Source organism: Pyrgilauda ruficollis, unplaced genomic scaffold (assembly GCF_017590135.1).
Source record: "Pyrgilauda ruficollis isolate IOZ18807 unplaced genomic scaffold, ASM1759013v1 scaffold62, whole genome shotgun sequence".
NCBI lineage: Eukaryota > Metazoa > Chordata > Aves > Passeriformes > Passeridae > Pyrgilauda > Pyrgilauda ruficollis.
Genome location: NW_024527933.1, coordinates 631267 through 651487, shown reverse-complemented (window position 1 = coordinate 651487; position 20221 = coordinate 631267). Strand labels below are relative to the sequence as shown.

General features: G+C 55.4%; 1 protein-coding gene across 2 annotated transcripts in view; it reads right to left on the bottom strand.

Annotated features, from left to right (window-relative positions):
• The window catches only part of RXRA (retinoid X receptor alpha), a 101657-nt gene that overhangs the window by 49505 nt on the left and 31931 nt on the right, over positions 1–20221 (bottom strand). Inside the window, exon 1 of one of the 2 annotated variants that reach the window (XM_041484050.1) lies at positions 11523–11579. The exons of the other annotated variant lie outside the window; for it this stretch is intronic. Coding sequence (XP_041339984.1) covers positions 11523–11529 — 7 coding nt within the window. The 5' untranslated portion in view covers positions 11530–11579. Of the gene's footprint in view, positions 1–11522; positions 11580–20221 lie in introns of those variants that run through there. 2 annotated transcript variants of the gene reach the window in all.

The window sequence follows — 20221 nt, the reverse complement described above, 5'->3', positions numbered from 1 at the left end:
AATAAGCTGCCACAAGGTCCTCGGGTCAGTCCACAGAGCCAGGATGCTCGGAGCACCAGCACTTATCAAATTCTAGAAGTTGGTTTGGGGGTGATGCTGCCAAGCTGGTTCAGAGCATCCCCAAGAACAACCAACCGACAGTGTTGGGAATATGGGTGCCACAGTTCTGGGTCCCCAAGGAATGACAGCTTGGCCCCAGATGTGTGCAGGGTTCTCTGCAAGCACTGCCCTGATGTGTGTGTGGGTTCCCTCCTTCCTTCCTCTCAAAACCCTTCGGATTTCACATTTGCACAGACCTCAAACGCCACCCGAGTCGCACCTGGGTTTGCATCAAAACCGGGCTCAACGACAGCTCTCACTGCAGGTTCGTGGGAAAGGTTCGTAAAACTACTGAAACTCCTGGCAAACCTGAATTTGGGGTTACAGTGAAATATGAAACTCGGCTGCTTTCATGTGGTTTGGGGTTTTCTGTTGCAAAACATTCGGTGCAGCAGCTCGGGGCGAGAGCGCGACAGCCGAGCGCACCGCAGCGTGTCCACAGGAGAGAGGAATTCAGAAACACCCCGGCAGCGCTCCCTGGCAAATGATTAACCAGGACTGGGAGCCACCTCATCAGCCTGGGGGCTGGACCAGTGCCACCAGCACGGGGCAGAGCTCTCGGCACTGGCAGGGACCCAAGGCAGAGAGGTTGCCGCGCACCGGCGCGGCTCCGCCGATCCATGGTTGTGGAAGAGCCTGGACGTGCCATGGCACGTGGAATTGTGCCTCAGGCAGGTGCTGGCAGCTGCCTGTGGGACCAAGAGATGCCAGCATGGCACTCCTGAGGGCCATCTCATCCCAGCAGGACACTGCTCACCTCTTCCCTGCCCAGCTGATGGCAGACAGAGAGTGGGAATCCTTCACTCCCCAGTGTGCCTCGCTCCATCCAGGCAGTGAGGGGGTGGGATTGGCTTGCTCTGGGATTTTTTAAGTTTGAGGAGTTCTTGGGGTGCAGAGCATCCGCTTTGAGCCCACTTTGTCCAACTGGCCCCACTAATTCCAACTGGAAGTGGTGATGGAGACAACGCCTTGAAAATGAGCAGTGTGAGTGTCCCAGATCACCGATTTCCTTGGAGGAACAGGAGTTTTTCCCAGGTATCCATCCCCCTCAGCCTCCATTAACCCCTTGCTCTCCAACAGCTCCTCAGGCTCTGGGTGTCACCCAGGCCACAACGGATCAAGATCTGCATTTTGCCACCCATCCCTGAGGCTCTTCATGGCTGTGACAGAGCTCCAGGCATCAGGCACTGCTTCCAAGAGAAACCACATCCCAGAGGAGGAAGCAGACACCCAGCCAGGTCAACCAGAATCCCAGGCTGATTAAGGAAGTTTGTATTAATTAGAGAAATGTGTTAATACCCTGGGAAAAGCCACCAAGCCTGGAATGCTGTGCAGACACCTCCTGCTCCCCTGGAACAGATCAGTCCCTTGTCACCCCAGACTTCCCCACTCCCTCCCTGCACTGACCTCTGCCAGGTATCACCCCCCTCACTCCCATCTCTTATTTACACCCCTGGGCCACTTTTTTCCCCTCTCTTATACATTTTAAAGCTGCCCACCTTAAAGCACTGCTGCAAATTCCCAAAACATCCCAAATTAGGTTTATGGCTGCACAGAACCAAGGTGACACCAGGGATAAGAAGCAGCACTGGGAGGTTGGGTCACCTTCTGAACCCAGCCCAGGCCAGGACAGGATTCAGCTCATTCATATCTACACTATAAATAATAATAATCATAATAATTTCATTTTTGCAGCGTGGTTCTTTCAATAGGGGATGATGAATGTATTTGTAACGAGCAGTGGTAAAGATTTTCAAGCCATCTAATTAGGCAGCCGTTTCCTTTCCAGACATGCCCAAGTCCCTTTGGAAAAGGAAACGTGGCCTCCAATGCTCCCTCTCTGCTGTGGGAACGCTGCCCTGTATCCTGAAATTCAACTTCCCCGGCGGCACCGTTTGGAATCCCCGATTTCCCATATCCCAGAGCTGCCTCGTGCTGAAGGAGCACCCAGAGGGAGCTGGAATCACACAAGATCTGCTCCAAGAGGAACCAAAAATCCCAGGGAGGTGCTGGTGTGCAGAGCCATCCCACCGTGGAAAGTGCCAGGGAGACTCAAAGATGATGGTGAGGAGAAAGGGACAATTCCAGGGACAGGGCAGCCCATCCCAGCACCGCCACCCGTGCTGATGTGTTTTTCCTTTTGTGCCTGACATTCCCAGAAAACACTAACCTCATTATTGATTTCTGCTCGTTTGTCATTTTTATAACCTGGCCAGCACTTCTCCTGAGGGCTGTGACTAATTCCACTTCCCCAGGCTGGAAGGGGAGAGAGGCTTTTAACTCTTTTGGGATGGGCTCTGGCAGGGCACCCACAGAAATCCCAAATGTTCAGGACTTTATCCGTGGCAATGGGGACACCTGCCCTCCCCAGCTGAGCCACCAGCGCTGGGAAGGCTGATGGAACCAGCAATCCTTCCCTCCTTCCAGGCACTTCCCAGCAAAGCCTCGGGATGGGAGTCCCAGAGGAGAAGGTCCATTGAGTTAAAGGCAGCAGATGTTGCTTCTGAGGGGTGGGATACAGGGAGCACCGACCACAGCATCTGCAATTATGGAAAGCCAGATAAAGAAAATCAAATCTCATGCTTCAGGGCATGGGCTGATGAGCCCAAGGGTCAGGAAGGAATTTCTCTCCCCTTACACAGCAGTGCACAATTGGGTCAGTGCATTACCAGGTGCCACAAGCCTGGGATTGTTTTTCCCTCTCCTTTTGGAAGCCTTTGGTACAAGAGCTGTGTGAGGGAGACGATGCCTCTCCCATCACCCACATTCCCAAAGCTCAGAATTCCTGTTCCCAGGTGAAAGATGGCACAAGGACCTTGCTCCAGGCCACCCCTCTGCTCTGACACCAATCTGTGGTGCTCCCTGCCCCTCTCAGCCTTAATTATTTCTACCACAATCACCTAAATTAGCACAATCCCCGCTGTGAGAAAGGTCATTTTCTTCCCCAGCATTTGAAAAACGCTGTGCACACCTCTGGTGCCATTTAAACAATGAGCAGGAATAATAAAAGCAGCAATGTTAGCTTAGGAAATAATGCACTGGAGAAGGGGATGAATGGAGAGGACAGAGCAAAAAACCCCTGATGGTTTTGTTCCCAGAGGTTGGGAAGTGATGGTTTTCTTCCCAGAGGTTGGGAAGAGTTTGTGGTAACAGCGGTTGCTCTCACTTCACGCCTCATCCAGCATCCTTTCCCTTCCTTGAGCAACTTCCCTGTGCTAAAACTTGCTTAGCTGGGAGGCTCTAACCACAGGGAAGAGGGTTCAGTTTCAAATTAAAACAAAGCGAGCAAACAAACACAAATCTGGTCTGGAACACGTGTCTATCTGCATCGGCCCTTGCTAAGCCAGGCTTTGCCAAGCCACACGCTTCCTAATCCTGACAAACAGTTGTTGGCCTTTCCCACTGCCAAGCAGCTCCTCAGCAGCGATTCCCTGTCACCCAGGGTGGCATTTCCCAGTGAGATCTGCACTGGTCACACTCGATACCTGCCAGAGCCAGCAGCTCTCCCCAGAAACCACAATCCCTGTGAAACAACACTTCACAACCCTGTCAGAGGGGGCTGGTGGGGATTTTACCAAGCAAGACCTGTGATTAGTGCAATCTGAGGTATGGAATTCATGCACCCAGCTGTGACCAGCTACCCAGCAGGGAATTTGGGGGTCGGTAGCCCCAGGGTGAGGCATGGCATCCCTGCCCTCCTGCTCAGGAAGCCACAGCTGAGCCCAGCACCTGCATCAGGAGCCTGAGCCCCCTGGCCAGCATCACCTGCCCAAGCCTGTGACCTCGCTGTCAAGCTGATTTTGGAACTCAGTGCAAGATGAGCTGTCCCAGAAAGGTGTAAATCAGCCAGAGGGCGGGCGCTGAGCTCCAAACCCACCGCACCCCACTGCCAGCACCACGTGGGCACATCCATGGGCAGGGAGTCACGTCTGCACAGGGGAGGCTAAAGGCTGGAATCAAAGGTATGAAATGGGACTGAAGGGGATTTGGCATGCCCAGACTCGGTCCCTACAGCCCAGACATCCAGCCAAGACAAGAAAACAGGAGCAGAAGTTGGGATGGGGCAATGGGAGTGGGAGAATAGTTTGCAGGGGAATGTCTGAAGGAGCTTGTGGTGGCTTGCTTGGGGAAAGGGAAAAAAAAATAAAAGAGGAACGAAACAAAAGAAAGAAAGGAGAATAGAGCAGCTGTGGAAGAGGCTGGGGCTGAGGGCTGTGTGTGGGAGCATCTCCAGCAGCACGGAAAGCTCTCCCTCCCCACTGGAGCAGAGAGGAGGAAACATCCCTTCCCCTCCAGCTCCATCAGCTCCATCCAGCAGAACAGCTTGGAGCAAGCTGGGAACATCAGCCATGCTGGGAACAAAGCAGTGGTTGTATCCTGGGCACTGGGAGAGCTGGGAGGGGAGTTTCTTTTTTTAAGAAAGGCTTTGGGGGGGCTGTTTTTTCCTTTTTTTTTTTTTTTTCCCTTTTTGTGGGTTTGGGTTTTTTCCGTGTTAACTGAAAATGTCAATGAAACCAGGATTGTTCCCAGAAAAAGGACTTCCACAGATGAATTAATTTCATGTTGGGGGGAAATAACAATGGAAATTCTCAAAAGATCCCACGTCAACAGCTGTTTTTGTAAAAAAAAAAGAAACCCAAGTTTTGTATTGAAACAATTTCTGGTTTCTGCTCCTTTGCCATGATGTGAAATTCTGCAAAGGCTGAAATCAAACCAAACAGAAAGATTTGGAACAAATCTTGAGAGAACTTCATTAAACCCATCCAACACCTTCCCAATCACCCTCAGGCCTGGGTTCCCAAGAAGGGTCTGGTTCAATAGGATAGGGATTGGACAGGGATGAGGTGACACATCCCATGTCCCAGCAAGGCCACCTCAGGGGCAGGACCTGGCTCTTGGACCCCAAATCCAAGCGAGCCCAAAACACATCCTGCCCCTGCAGGACACCAGAAGGTGACACTGGATTGCTGAGCTCCAGAACATTAAAGACTCCCCCAAAAGAGAAGGAAGAAGCAGAGGCTGAGTCATGAGTCAGTCACCACTGTGAGAGGTGTCCAGGGTCAGCCTGGGAGGATTTGGCTCCAGGCTCCACCCAGCAGCACAGGAATGGCGTTTTCCTTCATCCCCCAGCACCTCTCCTCCTCCATCCCGGCTCCTGCAAGAACCCTCAGATCTGCCATGTGCCTCAATCTGCTTCAAATTACCCACAACAATGCTGGGCTCGGGGTGGACACGTAAAGTGCCTCAAATTTATTGTCACTTTAAGCCGTCCCTAACACTGCACAGACATTGCTGGAATATTTCCTCCTCCTCTAAGACCCTCCGATGACTCTGCAAGGCAGAGAGGGACCCGAGGACAGGCAGCAGGAGATGAGTGGAGCCAGCTGCCTCTCTGGGGGCATGGGAAGGGAGCACTGGGGGTCCCCGAGGTGACGCTGAGCTCGGGGCAATGTCCCCTGGGCCGTGCAGTGACCGACGGGGCCGAGCGGCCGCTGACCCCGCGCTGGGCTCCTGCTCCAGGGAGGGAATAACCCAGGCCAGAGGGGCTTTGGCTGGGCCAGGACCACCCTGCGTGGCTGAAAGCCCACCAAGGGGTGGGCTCGCTGTCCCTCAGATCCCTGCACGGAGCTGGCTTTTCCCAGGGCAGGCACTGGGATGTGCTGGGGTGGCTGTGCTGGCAGGGTGACATCGCTGCCACCAGCATCTGCTGCCCTCCACGGCACAGATCTGGTTTGGCTTGGGAGGGAGCTTAAAGTTTATCCAGTCCCACCTCCTCCATGGGCAGCGAACACTTTCCACCATCCCAGGGTGCTCCAAGCCCTGTCCAACCTGGCCTTGGACACTTCCAGGGCAGTCACATCTTCTCTGGGCAACCTGTGCCCATCCTCTGAGCAAAGAATTCCTTCCTAATATCTCCTCTAAATCTCTTCTCTTTCAGCTTCAAGCCATCCCTGCTGGCATCCCTGCTGGCATCCCTGCCGGCATCCTGCAGCCAGGCAGGCACTGAGCCTCTGCCGGCAAAGAATTCCTTCCTACTATCTCCTCTAAATCTCTTCTTTTTCAGCTTCAAGCATCCCTGCTGGCATCCCTGCTGGCATCCCTGCCGGCATCCTGCAGCCAGGCAGGCACTGAGCCTCTGCCTGCAGTCAGCCTCGTGTTGTCACACAAATTGCACCTGGGAAACTGTTACAAGAATTAATTGATCATATAAGTACAGTAATTGGAACTTGCAAAGCATAGATAATTACCTTTTATTAGTTCCTGTAGATAATCCATTATGCACTGATTAGGCCTCAGTAAGGATCTTACAGCCCTGGTTTGATTAATGGCAGATTATGGATATTAAACTCAAGCAGGAATAGATAAGTTACTATTTTCTTTCTTGCCTTAGGAGTAAATTGCCCTATGAGTTACGGCCAGGAGTTTTTTGAGGTGCTGGGCAAGTCAGGCACGTCTGAAATTCCCACCTGACCTGACCACGCTCCATCTCCTATGGTGGGTACCAGCTCCCAACTTTTCCCAGTGGCTCAAGATCCCCCAATCCACATTCATCAACCTGCTTCCCACTGACAGCCACGTGCTCTGCCCAGCCTGACCAGCTCCAAACCTGGAGAAATAATTGCCATCACTTTTTAACCCAAACCTCATCCCCATCTCAGATGCTCTCATTTCCACGAATGCGACCATGTATTTATTTTTCCACAATGCTCTGCCCAGGACAGAATATTGATCTGCATTTCCTGCCTACAACTCCTTGGCTGCTGCCTGAGGTCCTTCCTGCCCCACTGCCACATTCAGTGGGGCTGTCCCCACACCAAACCCACCGTTTTCCCTGTGAAAGGGATCCTCAGTGGGATCAGCTGTAGGACCGGGGCTCTGCTCCAAGCACCACCACTCCCTGTTCGCAGAGTAAGGAGCACAGGATGGGGGCAACTGGACAGAATCTGCCTGCAGGCCACAGGAGGCTTTATTTAAGAGGAATAAATAAAAAATAAGGCTGTGATTATCTCGGGCCACTCTCCAGCTGCCACCCAGGGACAGAACGGGGAGGGGGGAGCGTTTTTAAATGAATAAACAAACGCCAGCGGATGTGACATGCCGAGGCACAGGAACGGATTCCTCCTCTCTTCCTGGCCAGATAACCCTGTTATCAGCACAGTGGTGGGGATTAGGAGAGAGGAGGAAAGGAGGAAAAGAGCAAATATGGGAAAAGGGGGGAAAAAACACCCCTTGGAGCAGCCATGGGAGCGAGCAGCCTATTCATGCCGCACTGCCAGGGCTGGGGATGAATGGGATTTACTGCCCATTAAAATAAAGCCCTTTCTGTAGTTTATAAACAATGTCGCTGCTCGGTGGGAGGTTGGACATTTTAGTTCATTAAGCAGCAAATAATCTCTGTCACTTTTTTATTTTTAAGTTTATTTACACGTAGGGTTGGGCTTTTTGATCTTTTCCTCCTCCTCCTCTTCCTCCCCCCTCAGCCAGGAGCCGAAATCTTCTCCAGGCCCTGAGCTCGCTCCTCCTGTGGCCGCTGGCCAAGCCACAGAAATAATCCTGCTTATGTATCAAAAATGTTCCTTACAGGAAAAAGAAATTTCTATCTGCCTAAAGCCCAGGCGTGGCTGAGGGGCAGCGCGGCTGGGCACAGAAGGAGGCTCAGCAGCCATCCTGGGAATAGAACTGGGCCCTGGGGGAAAGCCAGGGACATCAGCAGAGACTGCCAGGTCCCAGCGTGGCCTGGGACACCGACAGGGACAGGGACACCATGATCAGAGCCCATTGTGCCAGGCAGGAATGTGAACAGACCCTTCCCTTGGCATTACAGTAATACTGCGTGCCTGCCTGGAAATGCCACCCTGTCTGGGGGCCTTACCTTGTGCAAGGGGACCCCTTGTAGGGACAGGAGGGTGACAGGGTGACACAGCTCCAGTGAATCCCTCGTGACACCTCCAGCTGTGTCTGCCTGGCCCTTTTCCAGAGGCTGGCAGAACTGCTCCTGCCCAAAACTCCCCAGCCCCTGGCTCCACACCAAGGCTCTGCCAGCAAACTCCTCCGGCAGCAGAGGGAAACCTGCAGGATGCTGAGGATGCTGACACCAACTGTTCCAAGAGCCTACCCTAAAAACAGCCCTGGGATGGCTCTGTGGAGCAGCCAGGAGCTGGCTGAGGCTCCGTGGTGCCCTCTCCACCTCCAGCACAAGGCACAGCTGAGAGGAAACAAGGACATGTGGGAAGGGCAGCAGCCGGTTTAGCCCTCAGCAGCTTTAAGGATGCTCTGATGGACTTTCCCAGGGGGATGTGAACTCCTTCCAGCCAGGGTCAGGGATGCCCTCCCGAACCCTGCTCCCACCTCGGTGCTAAGTGGCTCCCCATCCTTCCCTGCCTCCTCTGTCACCCCGCCAGTGACTCAGCCCTGCTCCCTGATGGGCAGAAGGGATCCCTGCTCGTGTTATCTCGGTCCTGAAGCACTTGAGCAGACAGCAGCCGTGCGAGCCATTATATCATTCACGCACTATCAAAAGCTCACACAGTGGCACTTAATTACAGCCCCGGAAGCGCAGGCTTCCTTAATAAATCAAAGAAATAAAGTCCAAGATGATGCACTGAACAGAGGGGGTGGGGTGGGGGGGAATAAAGAGCTTACAGTTTCCCTCTGTGTGTCCCCTTTAGATAACAGATGCTCTCTTCTTAACCTCTCACTTCATCAGATCAGCTCCAGCTGTGTTTGGATCAAGTGCACAGCCTGGCCCACGTCCAGCCTGCCTGCTTCCCTGCTCCAGTGCCAGCTCCATCCCTGCGGCTCCGGGGCTGGCTGAGCCGGGGTGCCACAAGGAGGGGAGCCCTGCTGAGCCAGGCCCTGTTCCATTAAACACATTTCACTCCATTCCTGCTTTCAGCCACCCAACCCCTTCACCAGAGCATCCCTGTGACTCTCAGAGGGCTGAAGGCCAGCTCCATCAGCATCCTGAGGCTATCCCTGGCCGGGCTCCCGGGAAGGGAGGGGGCAGCCTGGGAGCCACTCGTGTCACCGCAGTGACACACGGGGCATGTCTGTCCTTGCAGCCCCCACAGCAGTGTGACAGCAAACAGCTTCCAGAGGCTGAGCCGAGAGCCCCGCCTCGTCCCGGCCATAAATCACGGGAGAATCCCCCCGGGATGCCCTGGGCTGGCGCACCACCCACCTCTCCCTGTTTATTTGGAAGTGTCACCTCCTCGCTCCGCTGGAGCGCCGTGATGGATGGGGCTGGTCCAGCAGTCACAGGAGATCCCTCCCAGCACAGCCTGTGCACCAGCAGCCCCCCGTGGCAGGCTCTGCACCCCGGGAATGGGGGTGCCAGGAATGCCCAGCTGCTCTTACCCCTTGCAAACGTGCAGCCAGCCCAGGACCCGAGTGGAGACAAAGCCCTGAGAAATCCCCGCTGCTCCTAATCCCCCAATAGCACAAAAATAATGGAGCATTATCTCATCAGGCTTTAACCCACTAATTACCCTGGGGATGGCTTAATAAGGAAGGGACACCCACCTGCCAGAGGCAGCCTAAGCCTGTCTGCTGGCCAGTTACACAACACCACGCTGGGCATCCTTCAGCCCTCCCAGACCAACCCACGCTGGGATAGGGAAGCAGGAACAGCCCTGTTCCCATCCTGGGGGATGTCTGAGGGAGACCAAACACCCACAAGACACAACTTTTTCCCTAGAGCACACGTCACTGGCCTGAACATCCCCATGGACCCAGCCAAGAGGTAAGTGGGAGTCTGCTCCTAAACTCACCAAAAAAGCCCCAAAATCTCAGGGGCTCAGTGGAGGAAAGCACCTGCTTGCAGGCTCTCCTCACCACCCTCCCCTCTCCAGCTCAGCTGATGAGAGATCATCCCACATCCTCCTTGGGCCATCCCCACGCTCCAAGGGACAGTGTGGGGAGCAGGCTCTGAGACAGGTTTAAAACCTGTCCTGCCAGCTTGACCTGCAGGTGCCAGGGGCTGCTCCTAACCCCCCTGGCAAGACCAACATCTCCTCACCACAAGAGCCCAAATCACGAGCAGCTTCAGCAAATCTTAGCCAGGGCTCCCCACGAGCCCACGTGTCCCGCTCGGTGAACGGAGCTGGAGCGTGAAAAGTGAGCCGGGAGGAGGGGAGGGCTTGGGTTACAGCTGGGAACAGCCACGGCGGGGCTGGAGAGGGCTCTGACAGCTCCTGGCTGCTCCCTGGGCAGCGATATCTCCAGATCTCTTACAAATAAATATCATTGCTCATTATCTCGGCATTAAAGTTACATGCTGGGCGAGATGGGCACTGAGCTTTCTCTCGCTAATCTCAAACGGATGCCAGCGTTTCCATTATTAATCTCCCAGGTCCCTGCTGCTCCATCGCTGCCAGCTCTGCCACTGCCACCCCACGTCCCCACAGGGCAGGGGACAGCGGAGCAGCTCAGCAGCCTCTCTGTTCACACCCTGCCTCCTGGGAGGGGTAAAGCCTCCTCCAGGGCTTGGAGGTTCCTGAGGTTTGGCTTTGCTGAACCCGTTTCCACAGGGTAGGATGAGCAAGGGGCAGTGGGGACACTGGAGGTTCCCCACTCCATGTCGGCACAGGGTGCAAGGATGCACAAGAGCATCCAGGAGAGCTCTACTCAAACCTTCAGCTTGACAAAGCTGGCGCCTGCAGACTAAGTGTGGAGCCCCAAAACAAAATCTCCTGGCACAAACAAAACCGAGACCAAAACCCCTCGGTGGCTGTGCTCACCCCAAGAGCAGCATCCCAGTGTGCCACAGACCAGATCACACGCTGGAAGCACGTGCCTTGCAAGGCACCAAGGGGGTTTAACACCCACATCCTGCCGCATCCCGGGCTCCTGCTCCAGGCTGGCATGGAGCTGAGCTGCTGCAGGATGTGGCAGGGCACTGCCCTGCTGCCCACGCGTGGCACCAGCCGCTTCCTGCGACGCCAGAGGACGGTGAGTCACCAGCATGGGCTGCACAACTCCTCCTGCACTGTCTGCAGCTGCAGGGACACTGCTGCAACCAGGGCCCAGCAGCAGCTTCAGGGCAGGGATGGAGGCACAGCCACGGGAGATGGGCTTGTCCTTGCTGCCAACAGCACAGGGCAGCCCCGATGCCCAGAGGGATCAAACTGGACTGCTAAACACTGGTCTGAGGTAGAGAGAATGGCTCAAAGTCTCAGCAGAGGAAGTTTCCCTTCCCCTGACCACACACAGATGGACCAGAAGCAGCTTTTCCCATTTCCCCAAGGTTAGTGCCCGAGGCATCCACCCAGTCCCTGCTCCCAGCACCATGAAATCACCCACCAGAGCCCCAAGTCACAGCAAGGTGACAGCATCATCACCCTGGCTGCTGCCTTCCCTTCATTTCTCCTTTTTAAGAGAACAATTAAACTTCAGCCCTTTCATTATTTATACCAGACCCTGACCTGGCATCCTCCTGGCTCCTGATCCTTCCCGTCACATCTTACCAGCCCCCAGCCACACTCCCACTGTCCCCACGGGATGAGGGTTCCTTGTGCCAAGCCCTCTCTTGCCAAGGGGGACGTTTCCTGCCTGCCTTGACGTCAGGCAGCCGCGTCAGGGAAATGAATGTGGATTTCAACATCCTCTGGTTTGTCAGCTGCTCCTTTCGACATCCCCACGGTAAACCCCCAAAAAAAGCACACCCCGTGGCTCCCCTGCAATCCTCCTTCTGCTCACTTGGCTCCATCCAGGAGAGTGTTTGCCACCTCCAAATAAATATTTATTAACTGAGCTGCAGGTGTCTGGGGCTTCCCACCTCCTGTGCTCTCAGCTGCGCTGACACCGGAGCTGTGCCGAGCTCCCAGATGTCAGCTGGGAGCAGCTCCGGGAGCGTTCCTGCCTCCTGCTTTGAGCCCAGCATCCAAAGAGCTGCTCCAGCCTTCCCACTAAGCCCAGCAGGAATGCTTTGGATAACAGAGTGGCAGCACGAGTGGATCCAGGGGACGGTGGATGAAAAGGTGGTGGTGGGAAGGAGGCTTCCTTGGGCTTTTCCTCCCGGCAAAATCATGGGCAGAGTGAAGGAACACAAAGTCCAAAGGCAAGGGTCGCTCCTGCAGGACTGACCCTCCCCAGCTCTGCTACTGCAGAAGTGGGATAAAGACTTTCTGAGCAACAGAGCAATGGGAGAAAAATGAGGGAAAAAGAGGAGAGTCCCAAACAAACTGCCTGCAGCACAGGGTGGCTCGATGTGGGAATGGAAACCTTCCCAAGCCACATCCCTGGGCATCCCTGATCCCCAGCCAAGGGACAGCAGGAGCCACAAGAGAAAGGAAAGCAGAAGCCCGAGATTTAGTGGTCCACCACAACGGGGGAGATGCTTATGCCAAGGACAGCGTGTAGAAGGGACACAGGGGTCCCTGTCCTCTCTGGGGACAGTCCAAGGCCACCACGCCGCCCCTGATGCACACAGCAAAGGGATTTGGGCACCTCCGATGCCCTTGGGGACACCACAGGGCCCCTGTCCAGCACAGCCTCCAGCCCAGGGTGATGATAAACCCGAGATTGGGAAACGCTCAGACGCTGCCACAGACACGGGGAGCATTTTCACAGTCTGGCCTGTCCCCCTGCACGCCCTGTCACCGCTGTCACCGCGTCCCCTCGCTCCCTCCCACCCCGCTCGAATTAGCAGCCATCGACCTCCTCCCCCTGCGGAGCTGACATTAATCCCGCGGTGTTTGTTTAACAACAGCTCCCATTGATCTGCAGCCTGATCCTCCGAGTCAATACAGGCTTTTGCCAGGGTCTGGAGTGCAGGATCTGGCTCTGGAGTGGCCCTTCAAGAGAAAGGCTGTGCAGCTGATAGGATCAGATGCTGTCAGGGCTGCTCTGGGACCCATTAGCTTTAATTAGCTGATGATGCTGTAGAGGCCACATAAAACAATGAAGGGGATTGATCCCTCGTGTAACACTATTGACAGTGGAGCTGCATCTGGGATCAGTTTGGTGCCGGATGCATCTGTAGGGTCTATAAAACCAAAGCCTGTTTTCTTTTTCTGGGCTGCTTTTTTGTTTTGTTTTGTTGGTTTTTTTTTTTTTTTTTTTAGCTTTAATTTTAAAATTCCATCATGGTAGGACTACCAGGATTAAAGCAAGGGAGGAAAAAAAAAGAAGGGAAAAAAGTCAGGGAGCAGGGGAGCCCTTTCTGGCTAGGGCACATCTAAGCATTTCCACATCCCTCCCTGCCAAAGACCCTCCTGAGCACTGCACACGCCGGTCATTAGGTCATTAAGGCACTGCTTCCAGGTCATTGTCATTATCCCATCTGGAAAACAAGCCATCAGCTCTCCATGTCCTGTGCTCTGAAGGGCACATCAGTCCCTGAACCACCTGCATTCTGCAAAGCTTTTTCCCCTCTGTGCAGTGTCACCCACCACACCTGCAAAGCATCACCCATCACACCTGCACAGCCCTTCCTCTCTCCAGTGTCACCCATCACACCTGCAAAGCCCTTTCCAGTGTCACCCACACCTGCATCAAGCAACCAACATCCCCCAAGGACCACAAAGGGAACCCTAAAACACCGGGATGTCGCAGGGAGCTCTTCCGTTCTCAACTGGCCTGCTGCAATCAGGTGGGAAAAGACCTGAAGATCATCCAGCTGGGCATCTCCATGTGCCCACACCACGTGGGGATTTCTCCTGGGGGCCTGAGATGCTGGCAGCCAAATGTCTTTATGCCCCAGGTACTCCCTAATGAATGAAGAAATCCCAGTGGGATGAGCCCACAGGCACCACAAGCAAGCAGAGTGCAGTGAGAACCTCCCCAGACACCTCCCAGAGCACTGGGGAATGACAGAGGTTTCACCTCCCACAAACTCTACCCTCGAGCCTCCAGCAGATGCAGCACCACATCCCTGCTGAGCTACAGCTCCGGGTGCCAGTCCAGAAACAGATCCAGGAGATGAAAACTCCCCTGAGCAGGCAGCGAGCTTTCCAAAAGGGTGCCAAGAGAAGGGTCTGCACAGGGAGCACAGCAGGACCCCACCAGAGCTGGGGACCACAGGAAAGCATCCCCGATGACAGGAAAGTATCCCTGATGACAGCAGAGCATCCCTGACCACAGGAAAGCATCCCTGACCGCAGCAGAGCATCCCTGACCACATGAAACCACCCTGATGACAGCAGAGCATCCCTGACCACAGCAGAGCATCCCTGACCACAGCAGAGCATCCCTGACCACAGGAAAGCATCCCTGATGACAGCAGAGCATCCCTGATCACAGCAGAGCATCCCTGACCACAGCAGAGCATCCCTGATCTGAGGAAAGGATCCCTGACCACAGCAAGCACCCCTGACCACAGCAGAGCATCCCTGCAGAGGTCAACCCCTGGAAGTCTCTGAAGCCCTCTCTCCTCACAGCAACTACAAAAACTCCCTCAAAACTCTCCAAAAAAGGGGAGGCAGAGAAAACTCATCACCTCAGCCCTGTGGGGCAGGCAGTTTGAAGGCTGAGTGCAGCGTCAGGGCACGGAGCAGCCAGGCAGGCGGGGCGCGGAGCGGGCAGGGAGGCGGGCAGGGTGTCGGAGCTGGAACAGCGTGCCCAGCCGGGGGGAGCGCATGCCAGCTGACACCCCGGCCTAACACTTTCCAGATGTGGCTGCAGGAAGACAGAAGCAGAGCTGTTCCCTGCTGAGGAAGCTGGAAACGCTCAGAGATAATGTGGAATTCCTGAACGGGAGCCAGCGCCGGGCCGGGGCTGGGGCGCGGGGACGGCCAGGGAGAGGCAGCGCGCCGGGGCCGACACAAAACTCCTCTCTCTTTTGTGTGTGTGTGTGTGTGTGTGTGTGTTTTATTTCAGGAACTCTGCATGTAAAAGCCCTTAATTTATACGCTGTGTGGGTTGCCGGCTGTACCCAACAAATGGAACATTTTCTCCATCCCCTTGTGAGTGTGATAAACAGCCGCTGTGCAGAGAGGGAACAGAGCCTTTTTCTTCCCCGTGATAAATACGCTCCCAGCAGCTCCCAGCTTCTTGGCTTGCAGATTATTATTTTTTCCTCTTCTCCAAGAGGGAGGCCTCGGCCCCCTCGCCAGGTAGCCAGGAGAGCAGTGGGTGCTGCTGGGCCCTGCCCGGCTCACTTTGTGACCTCCTCTTCCTCCCCAGCAGTGATGAAGGTGACACAATCCTGCCACCAGGTACCTGCAGGGACCAGCCCCTGTCACACACCAGGCAGAGATGGGCTCCCATCCACTGCTGTCCCACCAGGGCTCCCTCTCCCAGAGGAGGCACTCCATGCCAGTGGCACCCAGCAGCTCCTTCAGGAGCACCCATTTCACACCCAAACTCTGCCCAGATCCTGGCTGAAAGAAACTTCAGAGAGCTGAAGCCCAGGACAAGCAAACTTTCATCCAAAATCAGGGGGTTTTGCCATTTCTGACTGAGGAAGGTGTCTTGGACAAACAGCATTTCCTGTGGTATTTCAACACTTTTTTCAAACCAATCTTTCCTCAGAGAGAGCAGTCTCAGAATGGCTTCCAGGAACATGGATGGGCTTTGGAGCAGGCCCAAGAGGAGAACCACAGGAACCAGGAGGGTCTCTTGGAGCATCACTTGGGATCAGACCAGCTGGAATGAGGGGCCAAAACGGGGCTGGCACAGGCACAGGTGACAGGGCAGGGACAGGGACCACAGCAGCAAAGCACTGATGAATTCAGCCAGGAGCCCTGCACATCTCCACTCTGGCAGCCCATGGAAACTGGGCTGATGGTTCTTCTCATTTGTAATCCAGCTGATGGGGAGCTCAGTCCATTATTCCTGCAGCTTGGTTCATTTAATGTTTCCAAAACAAAAGGGGATGTTGCTTGAGATAACTTTGGGTGCAGCACTGGGGAGACCTCGGCGTTGTGGCTTTGTCACCCATTTCCTGACAGCATTCCCTGGGCACCAGTGGGAATGGGATGGCTCAAGGTCAGCTCAAAGGATGCTCTGGGATCCTCCACGCAGGCAGCAGGTAAAGCTCTGGTCCAAAACTCCTCCAGTGACCCTGAGTGACAGCTGAGGGATTTCCTGTGACTCCAAGAAGACATTTCTGAGCACTCCCCCCAGCCTGTCCCCCAGTGTGGCACAGAGTCAGAACAGGTTAAAAAAGGCAATTCCCCCCCAGAACAGGCCCTTGGTGTCCAGGAAGGGGCTTCAGTCAGTAACACCAGAACACCCCCAGGAACCCTCTGAGCCAGAGGGGAGACCCTGAGGAGCAGTGTGGGAACAGGGACCACCTCCTGGCCTTCCCACCTGTGCACTGACACCCACATGGATCCTGACCCCCCCACCCCAAGGCTGAGCAGCACCCAGTGCCCAGACCTCCCCAGCTTCCCTGGGGATGCCAATCCCATACGGATTTTCCACACCAGTTACATCTTTATTTCCTCTGGGCACAGCCCATGGGGAATGGCTGCTCCTCTGCTGTGCCTCCCACCCTCCCCTTGGCCATGTGGCTGGGAAGGGCAGAGGGGAGACCCACAAGCAGCACCACAGCAGAGCTCCCCATCAATGCTACTCCAAACAGATCCCACGGCTCCCCTTTTAACCTCTGTTAGCGAGCCAAAGTCCTTGAATTATCCACCCCAGCACACCCCCACCTCCCTGGGGCTCTGCTGAGCCCCCAGAGCCCCCTTGGCATGCCTGCCCAGCCTCCCAGCCAGCATCCCTGGCCGTGGACAGGCAGCAGAGCTGATGCTGATGGGCATGAAGGTCAGTGGAGAGGGAAGGTCAGCTCTGGCAGCCCTGCAGCAGCAGTGCCCGCTCCCTGCCCTGCCCGTGCTGCCCTGGCCCTTCCCAAACCCGGCCCGGGGGGCTGCTGGGGCACAGCTCAAACAAAAACCTTGGGAATGCATCGCCGGGAGCGGGAGAGGAAAGCAAAATGTTCACTGTGACAGCACTGCTGGTGCCACCGCTCCCTGCCCTGCTGTCACTGCCACTGCCAGAGCCAAACAGGCTGGTGGGCAGCTGCTCTCCCACCGCTCTCCAGGGAATGTCAGAGTCTCTGCAAAGCTCTTGGAGCAATGGGATGACCCAGGATGCTGTTTGCCACAGTGGGGTGTGATTCAGAACGATTTGATGCACCCAGCATGGACAGTGACCTTCCAGCCAGCCACAGCCATCCCATTCCATATTTCCCTCACTCACTGCTGGAAGAAACTGAGGCTCAGAAGGACCCCACCATGGACAACAACCCACACTGCTCATTCCCCTTACAGCAATCCCACCCCTGTGTGGCTCCCTCAGGAGAGTAAGCCGGAGAGAAAAGCCAATTCCCAGTGCTGTCCCCAACCACTGCAGGCCCCCAGAGCTGTGCCCAAGTGTCTCCTGTGCTCTCCCCCACGCTCCTGTCAGTGCAGAGAGGGTGCCAGGCTCAGGAGTGCCACACAGCCCCCATCCCTGCCTGCCTGCCTGGCTGCACGTGTGCACACACGCGTGCAAAAAAGCCGCCCGTAATCCCCCTTACATCTGCTCTCCCCTCCATCCACCAAACACGGAAATTCCCCAGCTCCTCACACAGTAAAACGTGGGGTGCACACATTTTCACAGGGCATGGCTCCTTCCCAGCCCAGCTCCAGGAGTTCACCAAGAAGAAAACACAGTGGCCAAGCTGGACACGGCTGGATGGAGGAGAGGAAAGCCATGGACACAGAGGTGGGAAGGAGCCTGCATGCAAGCAGGATGAAAATCCCAGCCTTGCTGCTCTACCCTTCCATCTCTCCACTTTTAAAGGTGGCTTCAGCTGCTTTCCTCTCTCTGGAAGCAAAACACAGCCCTGAGGAGAAGGACAAAGCCACCACGTGTCACCCCTGCTCTGACACCTCCTCCCGGCCCGCGTGTCCAGCCCAGGCTGTCACTCCTGATTTGTGGCGTTAATATTCCAGGGGAGGGACACCAAGGGGTGACAACGGCAGGGCAGAGCCAGCTCTTGGAGAGTCATAGCTGAAGGCAAAGCAGTAACACTGATGGGTCCCAGGATCCAGGGTGGCAGGGGATGGAGGAGGAGGAGGAGAGGAGAGAAGAAAGCAGGCGAGGAAGGCTGGCTAAGAGCAGAAACACAAAACTCTGCCTTGACATGAGCTTGTTACAGTTTAGGGATGGAGCAGCAACACCTCAGAGGGGGACCAGCATGGCAGGAGAGCCAGGATGAGGTGACAGGCCTGGCTGCTCCCAAAGGATCGCTCCCTAACACTGACAGCAGCCGCCAAAGCTGCACTGATCCAGCTCCAGGCATCACCTGCTGAGCCTGTCCTGGCTGCCCCACTGCTCCCACCCCGCTAATGCCCAGCCTGAGCCCAGCAGACTCGACAGCCGGAGCCCTTTTTAAGACCTGCAACCCTTGAGAGGCTTAAGGACAAGAATATCTCCATTATCCCAGCAGCCCCAGCTTAAAGGCTGGGAATTACCGGCGGGGGCACCCAGAACCCCTCCTGGGTGGCATCCCCCACTGCCAGCCGTGCCTCTGCTTCCAGCGGGGTGACAAATCTCCCCAAACCCCCCCAGCAATCAGCACTCCATCCCCTCCCTGGTGCTTTTCACACCTCCCATCAGCAGCCAGGCATGTGTGCCTGGCAGCGAGCCACAGCCCGGCCCCGCCGCGGAGCCGAGACGGGAACGTTTTGCTGGGAAAAGGGCAATTTAATTATCCTGTTCTTCTGTTTCATGACAACACAGGAACACGCTGCTCAGACACGGAAAGTGCCGTGCAGGCAAACAGCAATCCCGCCTGCAGCTTCCCAGGAATGGCTCCTGGCTTCCCGCTGGAGAAGAGCAGCACAGAAATGATGGGGTTAAAACAAAGCCCCAGACCTCCAGGTTTTTCAAGAGTCCAAAGAAGCAGGGGAAAATGGTTTTGTTGTCCAGCTGCAAGGCTTCTTCTGAGCTCAAAGCGAGCTCTGAGTGTCATCTGAGGGCTGTTTGGCCACGCCGGTCTATTTTTACAGGGGAAAATGGTATTTTGAAGGGGAAGGTTGGGCAGGAGAGGTATTAAAAATACTGCAGCCCTCTGCGGGGAGATCAAACTTCACTGAATTCCTCCAGACTTCACAAAGCGTGTCTGACCTTCCAAAGCACCACTTAGCAGAAAATTTACTACTAAAATATATTAAATAATAGAAAATATACTCAAAAGCACCCCTTAAACTCAGCCTTAGCCATGGGACACAGGGACAGAGAATGCTGCCAGGAGCAGCTCCTGTTCCATGGTGTGGGCAGGAGAATCCCGGGATGCTGGCTGGGCTGGGTGAGGAGCAGCACGTGCGCCTGGTGTTTGTTGTGACAGCAGCTCCATTAGCACCCAGGAGCCAAGCTGCCTTCCCAAGGACACGGCACAGACACTCTAATTAGTGCTTTAACCCTAATTAGTACGTTAATGAAACTCGCTGGCTGGGAGAGAGCAGGTGTGAGAGGATGGAGGGGGAGCTGCAGTGTCCCCTGGGCTGAGCCAGGTCTGTCCCAGACACCCAGGTGCCTCTGCCACAAGAGCTGCAGGGACAGAAAATCAGCGGGAGGAGGAATAAAGGGACTTCTCAGGTAGGAATGTGACAAAAAGGACAAACAAGTTGGTGTGGGGCACACCAGTGTGCCAGCTCAATCCCAACAGCCACCCAGAAGCCTGGCACTAGAAGTTCCCACGCCCCAGTGAAACTCTGGTGACAATCCCAGCGATGAGCTGGCATGTCCTGGGCACAGGAGATTACCTGGCAGCCTGGCTCACAAACAGGTGACAAACAGCCAGCTCTCTGCCCACCCAGGAGGGCTGGCAGTGGCATTTTGGGGACAGCAGAGCCACAGCAAGGTGGGGGAGCTTCCCTGCAGGGTTCCCTTAAAAATCAATTTGCACTCTCACGGGTCCTCTGGTTTAACCTTCCCTCCCTTTCCCCCTCCAGGAGCAGAAGGCTCAGAGGCTGCCATCCCTGCAGTGGCAGACAGCAGAGCCACTTGGGCAGTACCCGATGTGACAGAGGACGCCCCGTGGCCAACGCCTGACACCAGGCTGGGTGACAAAAGGCATTTCTCTGCTCGGAGAAATCTGTCCCCCCGTGCCTGCTGGGGAGCAGCCAGAGCTCTGCTGCTTGCAGGGCCAACCAGCTGTGCATCAGCAGCTCCATCCAGCCTCTCCTCT